The sequence below is a fragment of the Hippocampus comes genome, unplaced genomic scaffold (genome assembly GCF_001891065.2).
Source record: "Hippocampus comes isolate QL1 unplaced genomic scaffold, H_comes_QL1_v1.1 scaffold111, whole genome shotgun sequence".
NCBI classification, from domain to species: domain Eukaryota; kingdom Metazoa; phylum Chordata; class Actinopteri; order Syngnathiformes; family Syngnathidae; genus Hippocampus; species Hippocampus comes.
This window is the reverse complement of record NW_017805698.1, coordinates 2,405,402-2,425,005: the sequence shown is the minus strand read 5'-3', so window position 1 is coordinate 2,425,005 and position 19,604 is coordinate 2,405,402. Positions and strand designations below refer to the sequence as shown.

General features: G+C 41.1%; 1 protein-coding gene across 5 annotated transcripts in view; it reads right to left on the bottom strand.

The window, feature by feature from the left end:
* Positions 1–19,604, bottom strand: part of LOC109523295 (alsin-like) — a 47,962-nt gene that overhangs the window by 6,662 nt on the left and 21,696 nt on the right. Inside the window, exons 1-32 of one of the 5 annotated variants that reach the window (XM_019882325.1) lie at positions 16,680–16,907; positions 16,120–16,267; positions 14,974–15,134; positions 14,287–14,511; positions 13,973–14,163; positions 13,394–13,426; positions 13,131–13,304; positions 12,954–13,060; positions 12,632–12,867; positions 12,438–12,507; positions 11,688–11,848; positions 10,568–10,706; positions 10,272–10,368; positions 10,004–10,081; positions 9,283–9,510; positions 8,874–9,045; positions 8,336–8,528; positions 8,195–8,260; positions 7,693–7,852; positions 7,434–7,565; positions 6,815–6,943; positions 5,556–5,579; positions 4,535–4,605; positions 4,236–4,302; positions 3,675–3,853; positions 2,990–3,055; positions 2,811–2,909; positions 2,490–2,654; positions 1,586–1,697; positions 1,438–1,515; positions 1,177–1,313; positions 88–243 (exon numbers count right to left, since the gene is read on the bottom strand). In XM_019882325.1, the coding sequence (XP_019737884.1) occupies positions 88–243; positions 1,177–1,313; positions 1,438–1,515; positions 1,586–1,697; positions 2,490–2,654; positions 2,811–2,909; positions 2,990–3,055; positions 3,675–3,853; positions 4,236–4,302; positions 4,535–4,605; positions 5,556–5,579; positions 6,815–6,943; positions 7,434–7,565; positions 7,693–7,852; positions 8,195–8,260; positions 8,336–8,528; positions 8,874–9,045; positions 9,283–9,510; positions 10,004–10,081; positions 10,272–10,368; positions 10,568–10,706; positions 11,688–11,848; positions 12,438–12,507; positions 12,632–12,867; positions 12,954–13,060; positions 13,131–13,304; positions 13,394–13,426; positions 13,973–14,163; positions 14,287–14,511; positions 14,974–15,134; positions 16,120–16,154 (3,941 nt within the window). In that variant the 5' untranslated portion in view covers positions 16,155–16,267; positions 16,680–16,907. Of the gene's footprint in view, positions 1–87; positions 244–1,176; positions 1,314–1,437; positions 1,516–1,585; positions 1,698–2,489; positions 2,655–2,810; positions 2,910–2,989; positions 3,056–3,674; positions 3,854–4,235; positions 4,303–4,534; positions 4,606–5,555; positions 5,580–6,814; positions 6,944–7,433; positions 7,566–7,692; positions 7,853–8,194; positions 8,261–8,335; positions 8,529–8,873; positions 9,046–9,282; positions 9,511–10,003; positions 10,082–10,271; positions 10,369–10,567; positions 10,707–11,687; positions 11,849–12,437; positions 12,508–12,631; positions 12,868–12,953; positions 13,061–13,130; positions 13,305–13,393; positions 13,427–13,972; positions 14,164–14,286; positions 14,512–14,973; positions 15,135–16,119; positions 16,268–16,679; positions 16,908–19,604 lie in introns of those variants that run through there. The other 4 variants (XM_019882328.1, XM_019882326.1, XM_019882327.1 and 1 more) reach the window with 4 other exon arrangements.

Here is a 19,604-nt window from a genome sequence, read left to right as displayed (position 1 = left end):
CAGAGACACACAGAAAAAAAGAAATATCACGAGAAGTTCAAGTACTACAACAACATTTGAAGTTGTGTGTAAGTATTGTAAATCAACCTGTGTCGTCGAGCACTTGAAATAGAAACGGCAATGTTCTCCCAGGCCACTGTCCTCTCCCCTCTGCCGGGAATGTCACAGCCCAGCCGCCTCCAGCTTTCGTCGAAAACACACACCCACCTCTCTTCTGCAGCCACCACATACTGACCCAACCGCCTATGCATGCACAAAAAAAAAAAACCAAACAAAAAAACATTCAGTACTTTTATTTATAAATTGCAACCGTTGTTTTTAGTATATTGTCCATTTATTACATTGCAATACGACAATTGAATATTAAAACGTAGGCTATTTAATTTATTTAATGTATTGAATTACTCATTGTCTGGTATAAAACCTTTATTTATGCTTATGGTGAAAGAGCTACTTGGAAATGCATTACTGCCACCAAGTGGCCTGAAGACGCCATGCTCCTATTTGGTCTCCAGCTCTCCAGTTCAAATGAGACAATGAGAAGCATGAATGTAGTCCTCCTAGTCTGTGCCAAAATTTGACAAAGCTTTACAAGACATGACAATCATATTAGCATATTTAAACATCAAAATCTACTGGTCGGTTTATGTCTTTGATTTCTCTTAAGTTTCAATGTGCAATAGAACTATATTGGTGCCCTCAGATACAATTGACCCAAATTCCGAAGTTTTATGTGATACAAGTCATTGTCCAGTCGATTTTTTGTTTTCACTTGCGGAAAAAGATTCAGGTTTCAAGATGGTGGCAGTGAACTCAGCTCAACTGACTTCACAACGTGAACATCTTCTTCTTCTTCTTCTCCTTTCGGCACATCCCTATTTAGGGGTCGCCACAGCGAGTCAGTAATTTCCATCCGCCCCTGTAAACCGTCCTACCAACTCGCTGAACATCAAAAAAAAAAAATATATATATATATATAAATAAAGGTACAATATCAAAAAGTGCTTTTTTTTTTCTCCTTTGCAAAAACACATTACAAAAATTATTGTTTTTGGGAGGATGGAACAAATGAATGGCACTTCCATTCATTTCAATGGAGAAAGATGATTTGAGATGACAGAGACTGGCTGATACTTCATACATTGAATATAATAAAAATCATAACAAAACACTCACATTAAGTTTTTTCTATCCTTGTCTTCAATCTCATCAGTTGATAGTTTGCTGTAAATTCCGTCCACTTTGAGACCTGTGCTCCACTCCCCACTGAAGTGACCTTCCAAAGTGTCACCATTTGCGAGGGACAAAACACCCTGACAGAAAGAGAATGACGATGATTAGATTCCAGTCACACCTCTGGAATTAATTGACAAGCACCTGTCAAAAATCCCACCAAGGTAGTGCAAGTGTTTGACAAATGAAAGCGATGTTTTCTACCTTCCCGTTGGCGGTCCAGTCTTCTGAAAACTCCCCATGGAAAGCCGTGTCATCATCTGATACCAACAAACCGGGACCCTGAGAGAACACCCGCATCATCAAAACGATGCATTTGTCAAGAGTAAAGTGAGTCCAATCGGACACTTACACTCATCTTGTTTTCCCTGAAGTTCCCTTCGTAGTAAACACCATACTGAGTCACGACCACGGCACTCCCGTGCCTGTCATCATCCAGCCACATACCCATGTACTTCTCACCCCTGACGTCAAGACAACAACTACTAATGGGATTCATACGTGGTTGAAGGAGCACTTAAAAATGTAAAGCCAAGCTATAAAGGAGTTTCAAAGCTGTACTTGTATGATAAAAGATGTACCAAACAAAGACATGCACAGGTATTTACAGTTGTGTTCAGTATAATAGCAGTTTGTGTACAGTGGCAAAAAAACAGTTTCTGAGGTGAAACCAAGAAATACAGAAAAATTGTGGAATTTACTCCAATCACCCTGAACTGAAATGCCAGTTCACAGATGCCATAAATCAGGGGTGTCAAACTCAATTTTGTCGTGGGCCACATTGGAGTTACTGTTTCCCTTCAAGGGCCATTATGACTGAAACCAAACAAAAAAGTCAATAATAACGATTTATTATTTGTGACTGTAATGAGGGGTTTGGTTACAAGAAAAAGCTTACAATATGTCTCTTATTCATTACATATGAGAATTTCAAATGTTGGTATAGATTTTAGCATGCATCATGCAAGTTGACATGCTTGATTTGCTACCGCGGGCCACATAAAATGACGTGGTGGGCCGGATCTGGCCCCCGGGCCTTGAGTTTGAAACCTGTGCCATAAATCATGGAGTTTGACTATTTTTTTTTTTTAAACACGCAATTATTCTGAACACACTCCTTTGTCTTGTGTCATACAAGACTAGTGACTGACTAGTGACCACTGACTCCCAATTATTTATGACGTGTCAAGTTTGTATCCATTGCTGTCTCCGACAGCTGGTATGAAAATGTCAAGACGGGGAGCTGCACATCAGACCTGGTGATGTCGTCAGAGACTCCATATCCAGTCTTCTTGTCACAGACCCACTGGCCGATGAACACACCCGACGACGTCTTGTCCATCTTGCCTGAGCGCAGCATGCCATAGCCGTGGCGCTGGCCGTCATTGAAGCAACCCTCGTATACCTCACCAGTAGCATACCTGAAAAAGTCAGTGGAAACACATTTAACAGCATTAAACAAGAAGCAACACAAACACGCAGCTTTTTTTATTTTTATTGACCTGTAAACAAGCAATTAAAAGAGTGCTAATGGAGAATCGCCAACATGCCTTTTAAATAGAAACCAGGAAACTGACCTGTAGATGCCAAAGCCATGTATCTTGCCATCTCGCCACTGTCCCTGATAGCAACCTGCTTTATTCAGCAGTTTGTCAGGAATCATGCATTCGCCATAGCTGGAGGGACAAATGGCGGGTTGTTAGAGAAACCTACAGAGTCATTTCACACTAGTTCAACACGCTTGTAATGTACTTACCCATCCTCCAGTCCATTTTTAAAGTTCCCCGTGTAGATACGTCCATCCTGCCATCTCATTGTTCCTCTGTAAGTGCACAATATATTGAAAAAGAAGAGAAAAAAAAAAAGTAAATCCTCGATTTAGGGCCATATCAGTTGTTTTCCAGGAAGACGCGCATGCGCCACAACAGGCATCCTCGCTTATAACGCAGCTATTTGAGATACGTGACGGGGACATTTCAAATGAAATTTGACAGTCAAAAGAAAAATGGATACGACATTAAATCAGAATTGCATCACCTGAACGTGCGTCCATTCGTTTTCAAAACAATGGAGCGTAGCTTTAGTTTACAAGCCTTTGCACCCCCGCAGCTCAGTGTCTCAAACAAACATACAGATGCACCACAGACAAGATTTTCTGACGAGGCATGAGCCCATCGCCGGTTTGACGATTTACGGCGGTTTTAACCAGAATTTCCTTATTTATTCATTTATTTACACTTATCATGGTACACGTCTCTTAATGTATCAAAGATAAATGTTTTTTTGTTTTAAAATAAAACAGATTGTGTTCAATGGAAAGTAAAGCATTCACCCAAATATTTTTTTAAAAACCTCTCATTTCAATATCGTGACACTGCAATATTTTTGCTCAAGGTTATCATACCGTCAAAATCTAATATCGGCCCATTCCGATCTCTGACCTGCCATGAACTCGTCCAGCTAGCCAGCTCCCAGTATACTGAGCATCCTTGAATCGTCCGTCTCCCATGAAAGTATAGGAGGCCGTGCGGGACATTGCTGTTATTCCTGGCGATGAACCCTGACCTCCACCACTCAGCACCCGGTCCACCTCTTGATTAAGAAAATGCAGCCACTTGTTCTACACGGTGAGTGGAAAAACAACCCCCCCAAAACTTGTTGAGTGACAGATAGTCATACGAGACAAAGGTTTATTTTTAAACCTTGCTTGGGAGTGAAAGAGCCTTTTAAAGATGAGCCTGAGCATGAACTGAATACTGTGTACTACTTACTTTGTACAAAGTCATTTGCAAACATACAAAAGCAAATTTATGAGGATATAGCGTACCAACATGAACACTATAAATGTGTGCTAGTTTACAAGTTGACTCATATTGTGAGAGTGACGTTTACTGCCAGTGAGTTACAAAGCTCATTTATCAATGGCTGCATCAACGGTGTTATTTATTCCATTGAGACGCTCTTAATAATATTAAAACACTTTGAAAAAAAAAAATGCATACCTTCTCTTGTGGTGTTGAGGCCACCAGGATGAACGTCTCTTCTGGACATGACATTTTGATGGCATAGCTGGAGACACATGGAAGAAAACATGACAGGACTTTTTGCTTCTGCTGTTGTGTGTTTATTTTCACTGCTTGTTTCGCTGCAAACTTAAACATGGGCACACAGGAGGAGACACGCAGAGGTTCTAATTATGGTTGTGGCGATATTGGCTTTTCATTGGACAGTGAGGATATGCTGGTTTTAAATGCGCTAAGCGGACCTACCATATAAACATATAAATTCAACACAAACTTACCATCCACTGTCGTTTTCAGGAAGTGGTTTAACCCACAAAAGGTTGACAGGGTAGACACGATGAGTGGAGAACTGGAAAGAGACGGATGGGTTGTTTGTCATCAATTCCTCCATTTTGTTTCCATTGTGATTTGAATTCTGTTTTATGATTACAAATGTCATGTTTTGGGACACAAAAAATATATATACAAAATATATCATTCATATCAACATTTTAAAAAGACCCACAAGACAAGGGAAAGTTTTCTCCAGGAATGAGAACAAGTAAACTGAACTAGTGAAATTTGCCAGCCACACCGCAGCAGTGAGTTTAAGAGCTTTGTGCTACAGTATTCAAAAACTTGCGTACATATAGTCACCTCGAATGCAAACACTCCAGGTTTGTCACCAGGGTGTCATGCACAATATAAATCTCAATCCAGGACGTATGAAATGTTAAATGTGAATTCAGGTTTAAACATGAACAATTTGTTTCACTTGCAACCAATTGCAAAATATTTGAATCCAAATATTTTGCTCCAATACAAAATTAACATTTATAGCTCGATGCAAATTGAAATTTCAATTTCAATTTCAATAGGCTTAGAATTAAAAAATCCAATGCATCAGAAAAATGTCTTCCCCTCTCATGTCGCTGATCAAGATTTTCCAGTATGCTGCCACACACTTCTAAGTGACCACAACCACACTGAAAAACAACGACACCACTATGACAGTGTCAATCGAAACCTCATATTATCGTTGCAAAGGCATACTTTTGCTATAACTCTTATTTCGGATATTATTAGAATGCGCAAATATACCTAATGTTATGATAAACAACTTTCAAAAATGTAGTGTTCTCCATCCATTTTATTTTTTAATAGTAAGCTATTCATTGAACATTACATACAGTCCTGTTTTAAGATGAATAACCCACATCCTGTGAGTGTTTGAAAAGTGTGAGTACTGCGCACAAACGGGCCTCCCCCCCATGCTGCTGTAGCACAGAGCTTGATGAACTGCTATCACGTAATACTTACGAGGCTCTTAGGAGGAGCGGCGCGCTGAATGGGTGAAAAGACAATGGAACGGATACATTGGATTGCATTAACATGTGTGACTGAGGCACCACGCTGGTTCAAAATCCACATCAAATAACACCACGACTGTAGTCCAAAGGGCATCACTCAACAATCTATGTTGGGACAGAGGTGTAGCTTGGGGGTTTTGTGAGCTGCAAGCTATAATCATCTAAATTCTACATATTTGAAAGATGTCAAATAAATCCAGTGGGTAGTGAGTCTCGATAATGTAGTATACGAGTGTGACTTTTTGATTTGGACAACTGAAATGTAGTAACTCTTATTTTACCACATTCCCTTGATCAATTATGGGAAAAATCAAATGGTTTCTTTCGCTGAATATTCAAAACACTTATGATATAGCGCTGTGCTCTTCTTGTTGACATAATGCATTGTGTGTTTTATCTTCTACTGAAAGCCTCATTTCGATATGTATGTATTAGAACAATGTGACCTACTGTAACTTTCTAATGCAGTGGTTCTCAGACCTCTTACACCAAGTACCACCATCATGGGACCAAGTGTTCATCAAAAACGAGACAGGTTTCGTTCCGAATTGCCACTAAAAGATGACGACAAATTCTACTTTTTTTTTTTAACAACTTCTTTCGATATGTATGTATTAGAACAATGTGACCTACTGCAACTTTCTAATGCAGTGGTTCTCAGACTTCTTACACCAAGTACCACCATCATAGGACCAAGTGTTCATCAAAAACGAGACAGGTTTCCTTCCGAATTGCCGCTAAAAGATGACGACAAATTCTACCCTTTTTTTTTTTTTTTAACTAACAACTTCTACAGCTTATATAGCACATGTATTGAACTTAGGCCGTGATTCATGACATACCGTCGAGCATAACCGGAACTAACATTTACTTATGATTGGAATGAAACCTACATTTGTGCAATAGGAGAGACAGGTTTCCTTCCGAATTCCCGCTAAAAGATGACGACAAATTCTACCCTTTTTTTTTTTTTTTAACTAACAACTTCTACAGCTTATATAGCACATGTATTGAACTTAGGCATTGATTCTTTCATGATATACCGTTGAGCATAACCGGAACTAACATTTACTCATGAGAGGAATGAAACCTACATTTGTGAAATAGGAACAGGGCCATGCCTACAGTACACTTCAGGAAACATTTCATCCCGCAAGGTGTCTAGGCTGCACGCCATTGACTTGTCACATAGTGTCTTTGCATGTGTACCTGTATGTGAACCAAGGCGTCGTTGAACAGTATGAACCAGTGGTTGGAGAAGCGGCCGGCGCCCTGCAGAGTCAGGGTTCTGTTGCTGCTTTCACATAAGACGCGACGCTGTGGGAGACGCAGACCCTCCTGAAAGAAACACACTCAAGCATGTGTGTGCATTCACAAGCGGCGAAGAGCTCAGCTGCCTGACGTTGTTGAAACTTCACTTCGGTTTCAGCTCACTTTTCCTCTGCCATTGTTCCTCTCTTAAGCATGTGTGTTCATTCAATTTGTGAATGCTAATGAGTTTAAAAAGTCAATAATGTTAATTTCACTTCAGGCGTGTGGCACCAGCGCACTAAAACTGGTTAACATATGTTGACAGTCACAACCTTTCAAGACTGCTTGTTTGAAGGAGGCTTTAACTGACACCTGAAAGTGAACACACTTAATTAATGAGCCCTTCTCTAACAGTGTCAATCAAATGTGATCATTATCTTTGAGTTGTTGACTGCCAGTCAACACTGTGAATTACAATATCATGCACAGGTGACCACTAAGTATAGGAAATTCTCAAGAGTTTTCTTTCAAAATGACAAAATGTAGTAGGTCACACAAAGTGGCAGGTTGCACTCACAGTGTTTTTCCCAGAGTGAGTCTTCCAGAAGAGGAAAGTGGCTTCAGCCTCCTTCTTTCTCCTCTGTAGTGTCACAGAGAGATGTTCGTATTGCACAGCACTCTGATGGAGGGACTGATACTCTGCTGTAAGCTAGGGGACAATAAAAAGGTACCCATTCATCACACCGACCCATTTGGCAGTGGCTTACGTATCAGAATGTTTACCACATGTGTATATATCGTATGTCTGACAGCCAAATAAACGGCTTCAGCCTCACCATGTCATAGCAAGATTCCAGTTGGAGCAGGACTCGACTGTACTGCTGGAGCTGCTGCAAAGGCCAGTACAACACCGAAGCCAGATCGCCATCACCGCTTACTGATGGGTCCAGTTCAGAAAGTTGAGCAAGTTTGGTCTGCTTAGAACCTAAACACTCTCTGGACAACATACACATTGAAACATGGAGAATCTATTACTGTGTTTTATGACAAGCCTGTATTGTCTTGAAATACAAACTGGGCGGGGGGGTAATCCGGACTAGCAGATCATTTAATGAGGCCCCCTAAACCAAATCAATTGTGGTTACTGTTTTTTTTTTTTTAAATGCCTTTTCAACATCAATGAAACAATAATCTCGATATCCACAAAACGTACATAATTTCTTGCCACTATTTTCCATGACCTACATATGATTTCAAATTCAATTTGTCATGAATAAAATACACAAAACAAATAAAAGGAGTTGAACACCCCTATCGTAATCACATAAAGAAAATTACAGTGAGAGTTTATGGAGCGACTGCAATCCACCCATGACCTGGAAGTCCCCCACAGCACTGCAATACCTAAACGGAAACAGAATTTAGGTATCTAGTCACTTCAACTCCACAATGTAATGACCACCTAGAATTTGACCTTACTCAGTATAGATGTCAAGGAAGTGCTGAGTGTGGGTGAGCAGGTGAAGGGAAGTGACATCTCGACGTAACACGTGCAGGAAATGGGTGAGCGACGTCGAGTGTTGACCGATGAGGATGCTCAGGCGAACGGACGTTTTATAGAAGGAGAGGAAGAGACGAGTGCAGGGCTCACCGAGGGATGGACGCGCCTTCTCTGTGGGGAAACGTGGGCACACACGTGAACACATTTTATACAACAGCATCGTCGTTAGTCTTGGCTTTTGAGGATGGTTGACGGTACACAATAGAGCGTCAGCATGATCCTGTTTCAGACAGTGTAGTTAGTCACTTGAATGTGGCTCATAACTGAGTTTAGCTGATCACTCATGTCATAGTTTAATTTTACTCACACACAAGGGTGGACAGTTTCCTCCAGAGACTAAACTATCTGTATGGAAGCAATTAAATGTATATTTTCCAAGTATGTCCTGTCTAAATGTGAACTTAGCCACCTGGTGAAAACATGCCGGAAGTGGACAGTAGATAGATACTCACTCACCTTTGTAGAAAATGGGCGTAAGAAGCAGCTTCCTGACACTGCTTAACCAGCAGTAAAACTTCCTCTCGATGGAAGCCAGCTCGTGGATGGCCAAGATAAAACCCGAGACGTTGCGGTCAGTCAGCAGCGCACACTTGTGACCGCCACTACACACGCTGCTGATGTAACCCATCTATGCATGGAGACAAATAACATGGATGTTACATGCTTATGTGTACAAAGTTGTTGGTACACTGTGCTTTCAAAAAGCCCCCCCGCCGCCCCCCCTTTTTTTTTTTTAACTGTAAGTCATAGTATGTCTCTAGTCTTCTCCCACAGGTGAACAACCAACCAAAGGCTGGCAAGAAACTTCACATTCCTGCCAAGAACCACACACAGCAGGTCAACATATTTCTATGGGCCCACACACCTCTATGCAAAAAGGCATCAAGGAGGGTCGGACTGTGTAACTTTCAGCCCTGTTCGGTGAGCGCTGGTTGGAACGGGCCCTCTGGCAGGATGTCTCATTCCGTTTCGACCTCGGCTCTTGCTGCTGCCCACAGTACATCAGCACGGGCTGGACACCGTCTCCGTCAGCCAAGAGGAGGGAGTGGCTCTGGCCCGCCGACACATCCCAAGCCCGAAGATCATCGGATAGCTACAGAAGCCACCCAAAGATAGAGAGTCAAGAAGTACAGAAAAGTGCAGATTCAATATCTTCAATGGTCAATCCTAATTCTGATGTCTACTCTTGTGACGAAGGACATACTGTATGTTATCATGGTGCAATAATTTAAGAGCTCTAAATAATGGCCCAACCAATTAACACATTACAACATAAGATAAAGACATTCAAACATTCCTCCTTCTCCCCCAAAAATGGCAACAAAAAAAAATGCCAATTTTTCGCTTTGTTGTAATGTTAAAAAAAATATTGAAAAACGGTGAAATGGTCTGCCTGTATGTCATAGTGTATCTTTGTTATAAGTGTGACATGACCAAAAATAAGTTCTTTTTTTTTTTAGATTCTTTTTTTAGAATGTTATCTTACAAAATATCGGAATCTGCAGCAGCCTTGGAAGGCACAGCAGTAAAACAGCATCCACAAATTCTTTCAAACATGACTTAACAATCAAAACTATGATTTATACCTTAGCCTGCTGTGGAACAGTAGCAGGACTGTTGACGTGACCAAGTTGTCCACACATGTTGCTGCCCCATGAGTAGACCTGCAAAACAAGAATGATTTCTTTGTCTATAATGTTGGACTGTATGTTTAAGAATTTTTGAGATTTGTTTTTTTTGTTTTTTTTTAAATCTGAAGGAAGGGGAAAAAAGAAGAAGTTGTGACAGCTAAGGTCAAGGTTTGGGGTCACGAGAAAGCATTTGTTAAGCCTCAGAGTGTGACAGTTACGGTACCTGGCACTGAGCGGTGAGAGCCAGTGAATGGTGTGATCCTGCGGCGACTTTGATCACTTCCTCGCCTGTCAAACTCTTAATACAAAGAGGCTGGAGTCTGGGAGCGCGCACATGTGCACAGGCACACGCACGCAACACACACACACACACACACACACACACACACACACACACACACACACACACACACACACACAATGTTAAAGGAATACGTCTCGGAGAGAGTCGCTATATTTTCAAAGCTAATGTGTTCGCCGCGCCAGCTCTGAATTGGATCCCTGTGCAACCAGTCAGACCTTGCCAGTTGATCTCCATGGCCCAGTTGCCCCTCCGACCCTCTGCCCCAGCTCCACACCTCTGTCTCCAAGGACGGAAAACCATCCTCTGAAGAAGAGGATGGCTTGCTTCCACAATGTTGTTGTCGCCTTGGGGTTGCTAAGAAAAGGGGGGGGAAGCATGTGATCCAAAGTAATTATGGCTGAAATTATTGATTGAGTAACTCTGCTTCAAAGCTTCACATTTTTCCACATGGGCTAATGTTACTGCACACCCGCATAGCACCGTGTCAAATTCATGTGTTGGCGTAATGGCTGTGAGTGTAACACTCAACAATACGCAGACTGGCTGAGAGGCAGTCATCAGCCAGTTGCTAACCTGAGCTCACGATAGCTAATTGTAAACTATCATTCGCTGACTCCCACGTCACTCACCAGGCCAGGGCCCACCTTTAAAAGCCAGACACCCTCAAAGTCACAGATACCGCGAGGAATGTGAGGATGGCCACCCCAAGTGGACAACAATAATACCTGCACCTCACATGTATTTTTTGATTACTGATCGATTAATGGGATCATTTTATAATAATTGATTCTTAAAATATTTGATAGCTCATAACTGCAGCACCTAAAAGCTATCAAACGTCAGTGGTGATAAACACAAGAGAAGTACAAGGGCGTCTAAAAGATGACCATATGCTAAAAACACATCTTCCCATGCCAGCCAAATGACATAATCCGTGCTGTGTGTTCCAGGTCCACCCCGGGTCAGCAGCTATACTTTGGACTCACTCCAGATGATTCAACTCTTCACCTTCCTGTGTAAGCTAAATCACACAACCATGCAGAGAGGCTCCTGACCGGTCAATTTGGAGGCAGAGACACGAAGGCACATTGTTTCGCTACAACAGCTGATCCTTCGCACGGCTGCAAACAGTCCGAAAACCTTAAAAAGGCCCACAACCAGGGGAGGTAAATATAACCAAATAAAGTGCAAATAAGTTTAAAAAAAACTATTGTGGTTATCCACAAAAACAGAACTATCTTAACTGTGATAAGAGCAAGAAGAACAACTTTGTTAATAACTAATTTTGACTATTTTGGTGACGTTGTTAATCAGGTTGCTGTCATTGTTACCAACCATTGGTGGGTGTTCCAGGTAGGGAGAATCTCCTGTTTCCCGTTTTCCCTTTCAGGTTAATGTCTGTCAGACTAGAGCTCTTGTGTGACAGCATTACTTTTTTCTTCCGCAGAGGATCCTCTTCCAAGCCCACTAAAGAGGAAGACCGGACCACCTCACTGCTGGAAGAGGAGAGAAGATGACAATGAGGTGCCACATGGTGTCCAAAAATATTTGACATCATTTGCAGCACATCTTGGGCAAACTAAACAGGCTGCATGTTGAAAAATAAGAATTAACACGTTCAAACAGTTTTTTTTTCAACCAATTTCACAAAGGTGAACAAAAGTTAAATATCAGCACTGCATGTGACAAATCACAAGTCGGTAGTCCAGCTCCTGCCAAACACGCTGGAGCTTGCCTTGGGTTCAACGCCCCCCCCCCACACACACACACACACACTGTGGGCTTTGCTTCTGCATGTAGCATGTTTTTTTGGAGGGGGGGGGGAAACGAAATATGGATAATATGACAAAATTCTTGATCCGGGGGGGCATTTTGACAAAAGCATGTAACAAAAATGTCATTAAGGCATTGAGTACCGTTTTAAATTGTGTGTGTGTGTGGGGGGGGGGGTTAACTTTGTTTTTAGACATCTTGAGACAATTTGCATGAGAATCGGCTGTGTTGTTGAATTATGAAATGATTTCACATTTTTGGGGAACGCCCGGTACTTTAGGCGAAGGGCCAATGTTTTTGGTCATGTCTTACCGAAATGTCAAGTCATTTTCACAACTTGTGTGTAGCAGCTCATTAGAAGGAGTTGAGGAAAAGCTATCATCTGAAAAGATAAAATTAAAAAAAAAGAGTAAGGAAGGACGGTTAGCAAACCAGAGAGAACAACAAAAAGACCACGCATATGATATTCTATACTATCTAAACTACTTTGCATATTATCCAACCACCTGAGGTGTGACTGCTCAGTGAGTCTGCATCACCAAGTCTTCTGCTATGTTGCATCTCTAATGAGTGACCAGAGAGCTTCTGAAGGAGTTTGTGAAGCTCCAGCTCATTAGGCAAAGTAGCTTTCTTTTTATCTGTCAAGGCTGGCAGCGGGTATGATGTAGTGCAGCTGTCCGTCTGGGTTAGGGGGTCAGCGTGTTCGGCAGGCTCAATCTCCGCACCGGCCAGAGGAACATTTCTAAGGGACAGAAGAAAAAAAAAACGCGAAAGTGGAAAAACAAGTCATAGAACGAAACAGAAATGCAACATTTTGTAATACTTTACTCTTTATTGTCAGATATGCTGCAGGAGTATGGAAACGGATCAGCTTGGGCTTCATGGCTAACGCCAGGCTGCCGGGACCTTTGTTTGGAGCGTTTAGTGGCTGAAGTCTAAAAATTGAAACCACACAAGACTTAATATTTCTCCCTGCATCAGATTTTTGTTTTCATCAAGTTCAACCTCTGCTGTCATGCTTTCCGTTAACTCCACCCCAAGTGGACAGTAGTGCGCATCTTCAGCGGTAAAAGGCTCATCCCTCTTTGATGGTCGCCTCTCTAGTGGTTTTGGAGTGTTTGGGTTTTGAAGATGTAAACAACGGACCAGAGCCAAGCTGTGGTAGGCCCCACAAGCCACCTGTTAGAGATTACAACCATCATACTGGAAAGCTAGAGTGTTTATTTTTGGTGTTTAGATGACAAGATGGGTAAAAAATAAAATTGTACCTGAATCACATGCCTGCCTGCCAAGTGTTCCACCTGAACCAAAAATATAACATAACGTCAGCAATGATGTCATCATTAATCATAGTTGATAACAGGGCAGCCTAGTGGGTAGCACATTTGTCTCAAAACAAGACTTTCTGAATTTCAATCTCTGCTCAGGCGTTCCCGTATGGAGGTTGCTTGTTCTCCCCGCGCTTACGCGGGTTTTCTCCTGAGGTACCTTGAAATACGAGTCACCTGACTTATGGGTTTTTGAAGTATTTATAAATTGGCCTTTATACAGCCCGCAACGCGCATTGAATTGAATGAGAACATTTGACAAAAACTATTTCATCGGTTTTAATTCTACTTATGTCATTACTGTATGTTTTCATCAATTATAATTTTATAGTGACATATTTCTCCTAAAAACATACTGCATTGTACCAATGTAGGTAAAAAAAGTCTACCGTACTTGTGGGGGAAATATATATATACATGTGTGTGTGCATGTGTGTGTGTGTGTGTGTGTGTGTGTGTGTAATCTTTAAAAGCTAAAAATCGACTTATTTTCCATAATTAAAGGTTGTATCAAGTGACCTTTTGTGGTTTCCACACGGGGAAGTTGCTTGTGACAAGACCGAGCTGGCACCCACTGCCCCAGGCCCACAGCTCATTCTGAGCAGACAACGCCAGACTGTGCTCCCGTCCGCAGGCCAAATCCACAATCCGAACTGCTACAGGAGGAACCACCTCATTGTCCACCACAGCCAGCGGGTATGGTTCTGCAACTAACACAAACTGGGAGTCAAACACAGAGGCTCAAAAATGAGATTTGAAACAGGTTGAACAAAGAGGATTTATGTTTTCGTGGAAAGAAGCCAAAGAATAAAGAAAACGAGGTGATGACTAACCAGTCACATTGGAGTCCGAATCCCCCTCACTTGGTCCACACTGTCCTGCAGTGTTCTCCCCCCACATGTAGATGCCACCCTGCTCGCTCAACGCCCCGCAATGAAAACCACCACAAGCCACATGGACCACGGTCGTCCCTCGCAGGGAGGCCTCCAACAATGGAGCTGACGGAGGAACACTGAGCCCCCTCCACAGTAACTCTCCAAAAGAATACACGAGACCACCTGAAAGATTCATTCGACACAGTGTGAATTGTTTGTTTGTTTTTTTTTTTTTTTTTACTTTGGATTATATTTTACAGCTGGTTAAAAAGAAATCAACATACACACACATACATATATATACATACATATATACACACACACATATATATACATATATACATATGTGTATGTATATATATATATACATATGTGTATATATATATATATATATATATATATATATATATATATATATATGTATTTTTTTTAATTACAAAATAAACAAACAAATATCAAAATTTGGTTGAAATGGATCTTCTGAAAAGTGTTTTTCTGTTTAAATGTCATGCAATGTAGAACTTTCAATTTTTGGATTGAACTATTCAAATAATGTTTTCCACGATACTCTAATTTATTGAGATGTTCTGTATGGAATGTTTCATACACAAAACATGACGAGTGAATTGGAGCGTAATCTCTTACACTGTGCCAGCAGGAGTCCGTGATGTTCTCCCAGAGCCACCTGAAGAACACACTGGGACAGAAGCACTCTTTCTGGGCTAAGCGGCTCACTCGGTCCCCCTGATTGCCAAATGTGGAGCAGTCCTCGCTGTGGAGGTGTGCCGGCCTGCTCTTCTGCAAGGCTGCAAATGTAGTTAGTATGAATAAGTTGTGCCTGACAAACTTGTGTAGCCTTGATACCAAAAGCAAGTTCTGGTAATTGCACATGGATTACGCTGAACAACAATAAGATAACAACAGCAACGACACTTCAGTACAAAGGATTATCTGTGGTCTGGGTATATGTATTTGTCTTTTTCTCTGACTTTTATATAACACCACAGAGTCAAGTCAAGTGAGGCTGAGAGTAGAAGACCAAAACAACCTGACGATCAAAAATGTGTCGCTTTGGCTGTGTTTGGAGATAAAAAAAAAAAAAAAAAGGCTAACTTCTGAAAACACCAGCATTATCTTTCCTGTGTAAATACGGAAGGAATGTGCACATTCATTCATGAAGCTTTGAACACAAGGCTGCTGCCTGATTTAAAAAAAAAAAAAAAAAAAGCAGCTGTGTGTACATTGACTGAGGGATGCATTACTCCGACAATTCTTGATCCAAATATACAGACGCACACACACACACACACACACACACACTATATACATTGGGTGATATATTGACTTTGGGTGAATGACGGGGTCCACCCTGGATTCATCGCCAATCAATCGCAGGGCACATACAACTGTCCTCACTCACACACAGCCTTCTGAATATTTTAAGGCCCACATAAATGACCTAACATGTATGTTTTTAAAAGGTTGGAGGAAGCCGGGGTACTCAAAGCAACCCCATGCAAGTAAGGAGAGAAAACGCAAACGCCAGCGAGCCGAGAGTCAAACCAGGAACCTCTCAAATGTGAGGCAGATGTGCTTGAACCACTATGACACCATACATATGTGAGAGAATGGAAAGAAAATATCCTAGCAAATGCTTTTTTTTTTTTTTGGAATTGCTCTTATGTCATTGCAATATCATTGGCCTTTTTATTGAATGATTTATTTATTTGTTTGTTTATTGAGACGTTATTTTAAAAGCGTATGGGAGTAAATAATATGTTGGGTCTATACCTCTGCTCTTCGTTCTCCATCTCTTCAGAATTCATCCATTCCAAAGGCCAGGGAAGACATTTTTAGTGCAGTGTCTTTGGTTTTAAGTGGAAATCTTCCGTCATGTCTTGACAGCATTGTGCCCAGCCAGTGTGCAGCTATACGTTGCCTATAGGAATTACACAATACAACTTTTAAAAATAACTTCATACAGAACAGCATCTAAATGACCAGAATGCGCAGCATTATCAAATAACATGCATGATAATGTAGGGTTGAATGAAAGGCATGTACAGTACTACCGTCAATGACATGTTAGAACTATCTCCAACATGCATCAAGTTGCTGCATGTTGGTGCAAATACTGTGCATTGCTCACGTTTGACACGCAGGACACAAAGAATGAAATCACTTGCAGAACGGTTTGCTGAAAAACACACGGACATCTACCAAACGAGGCTAACTGGTATACTTAAGTGTTCTTTTGTGTGGCAGGCCAAGCCTCAAGGTTTGTTTTCATTATCGACACTTGGCTAACGGAATGCTACGAAAGCTAAGCTAACTCTTCGGTGAAAACTTACCGACTCTCAAAGTGAACCCGATACAAGGTTACGTAGGTTTGTGATGAGGGCAAAAAAGAAAAAAGAAAATACACACCGTAGCTGCGCGTGTGGCTATGGTTGTAAAAGACGGCGAGTAGAGTCAATTGCTCAAATGTCAATCAGTGCAGAGCAGTCAGTCGAGGGCTGAAGTTGTGACAGCTGAGTTCAGCAATGTTGTGGTTGGGAATCAGCAACAGGCTTCCTACGGCGGCCCGCTAAAATCAAACTTTACTCAGGCGTGAATTTCTCACAGCGTTGATGGTGAAAAACAGAAACTTCAGATTTTGACGCCCCCCGTTTACTCGTGGGCAAATGTCATTAATAAAAGGTTTCTAAAAAGTATTTATTTAACCAGGTGACGCAACTGAAAACGCATGATTTCTCATTTACAATGCCCACCTGGGAGCAACAGAAAGAAATACAGTTAAACGAATGCAACAAATACAATTGGGTGTCTTCGAAAAGATATATTTGCAATGCAAACTATAAAATAAGTTTTTCCCTTTGAAGTAATTTCCCTGCAGTCTAGCGCACTTTCCTGGCCTCTGCCAAGCCCTTCTGCGCTCCTGGATGGAAGGAGCCACAAATCAATGCCCCTTTCGACAAGAGCCTGTCCTGTTTATATCATAAACGATTCCGATTACAAAAGGGGTAACCCATGGGGTCTTATTCATATCATAAACGATTCCGATTACAAAAGGGGTAACCCCCGTGGTTTTTAAAAAATGGCATATTCTATTTTTTGCGTGTGTTTACATGGCCTTTAAAAAACTGAATACTGCTCTGTCAATATTCAGGTTTTAAAAGGGTTATTATTCTAACATCAGGTGGCAACGATGAGTAGCTGCTCACTTTTGTTGCAACACCCTCAAGGGTAGTTTTAGGGAGGGGGCCGGAGCAGCAGTTGCCAGTGTCCCTGTGACAAGTGAGTCTGTTCCCCCCCCCCTTCTAACTCCCACAAAGATTATACAGTACAGTACTCTGTGACAGTGCACACGCAGAATGTGTAATGATACGCAAGGGTCAACATTCTAGTCGGTGCTGTCGTATTTTGTATCAAGACTTCAAAAAATATTTTACAATGTAACTTAACAACTCAAGTCAACAGCAACCCTATGGTTATGTTTGCCAACACTCGAGCAACATCAACATAACACTTTAAGTATCTGGTAAAGTGCAGCCTTCAAAATAAGCGAATGTCGGTAAAATAACAACAGGATCCTTTTAGTGCATTGGACCATTGAAAATAGCTGTCAAGTTTTGTTGATAGACATGACAAGCTTGAATTTACCGTTCACCTAACAAGAAGCACTCAGAAGCAAGAAACACCATGGCAATAGAGTTGCTATTCACATGGGATAGGAAGGATAGGGATCAGGCTGACGACAAATAGCAAAAAATGCCATATAATTGCCAATTGGTGAATTTTCTTTTCTTTATTTTTTTACAATCTCCCCAATATTCAACAAAAATGATAATAAACATGAGATAAATATTTTCATGAAAAACAAAGGCAAAATGAAATAAAATGATCTACGCATATATATATTTTTTAAATCTGCGGACATGCAACTCTGTGGGTTCCGAATGCCAATTATGCGGGGGTCGACTGTATTGTTAGATGCTCTTCTATTGCTCTGTCCCAGTCGTCATGGCAATTTGCATGAGACAGAGCTGCTGACCTCAAGCAGAGGCGATGTTCTTTTGTGCTCCTTGGAATTCTCTTTCCTTTTTGTCGTTTGATGAGAGAATCTCAGAGACCTTTTAGGAGGCTGTTTTAAAGTGTGAAAACATTGCATTATCTGATTTCTAACGGATTATTTTGTTACAGCTCATCCAATTGAGGTGCTTCACTCAAAAGACATGACGCACGGGTTGCAATTGTGCATGAGAAGTGCAGTTGCAATGAGCTGACAAAGAAAGAAGACATCAGGAAATGGAAGTTGGAGCTGACAGGCTGGGAGAGCAGGTTTTCATCCACTCCCTCATGTCAGGTGTTGCTCTTTTCACTCACCTGTTCACTCATCCTTAATATGATTTGTTTTGTTTTTTTTTTACCTCAAGACACTGGCGCCAAGTAGGATTTATGTGTCATGTTTCAAACACAATAATTCAGAATCAATTGACTAAATCCTTTTTACTGATCTTTATACTGATCTTTAAAATGGCTTTTCATGCATTCAGGCAATAACAACGCAGTTGTATTGGCTGGTCGGGACGGTGCACATTAATGAACATCTACATGTAAAAATGCCAGAATTAATCAAGGGCTGCTTTCCATCAGCAGTCTCTGGCGCGTCAGAAGATGTACATTAAAATAACAACAACAATAAAGAAAAACAATTCAGCACATAGAGAACTTTACAATTAACATAACAACTCGCAAAAATAATGAAATGACATCGAAGCTTTACTTTGAAATTAGACAGATCTAATTTTTTTCCAGCCAGGCTTTTCATGCATTCAGGCAATAACAACGCAGTTGCATTGGCTGGTCGGGACGGTGCATATTAATGAACATCTACATATAAAAATGCCAGAATTAGCCAAGGGCTGCTTACCATCAGCAGTCTCTGGCGCGTCAGAAGACGTACATTACAATAACAACAACAATAAAGAAAAGACAGAGAAAAAACAATTCAGCACATAGAGAACTTGACAATTAACATATCAACAACTCGCAAATATAATGAAAGGACATAGAAGCTTTACTTTGAAGTTAGACAGATCTAATTTTTTTCCAGCCATTTTTTTCAGATTGAATTTAAAAGTCTCTTCTTGTCTTATTGGAGTTAGTATCTCATCCCAGACCTCAGTAACTTTGACTTATAAAACCTGATTGTTGATGGTGTTTTGTCTTTGTGGCAGGAATCTAAATAGGTTGAAGTGTGCAAAGTTGGTTTA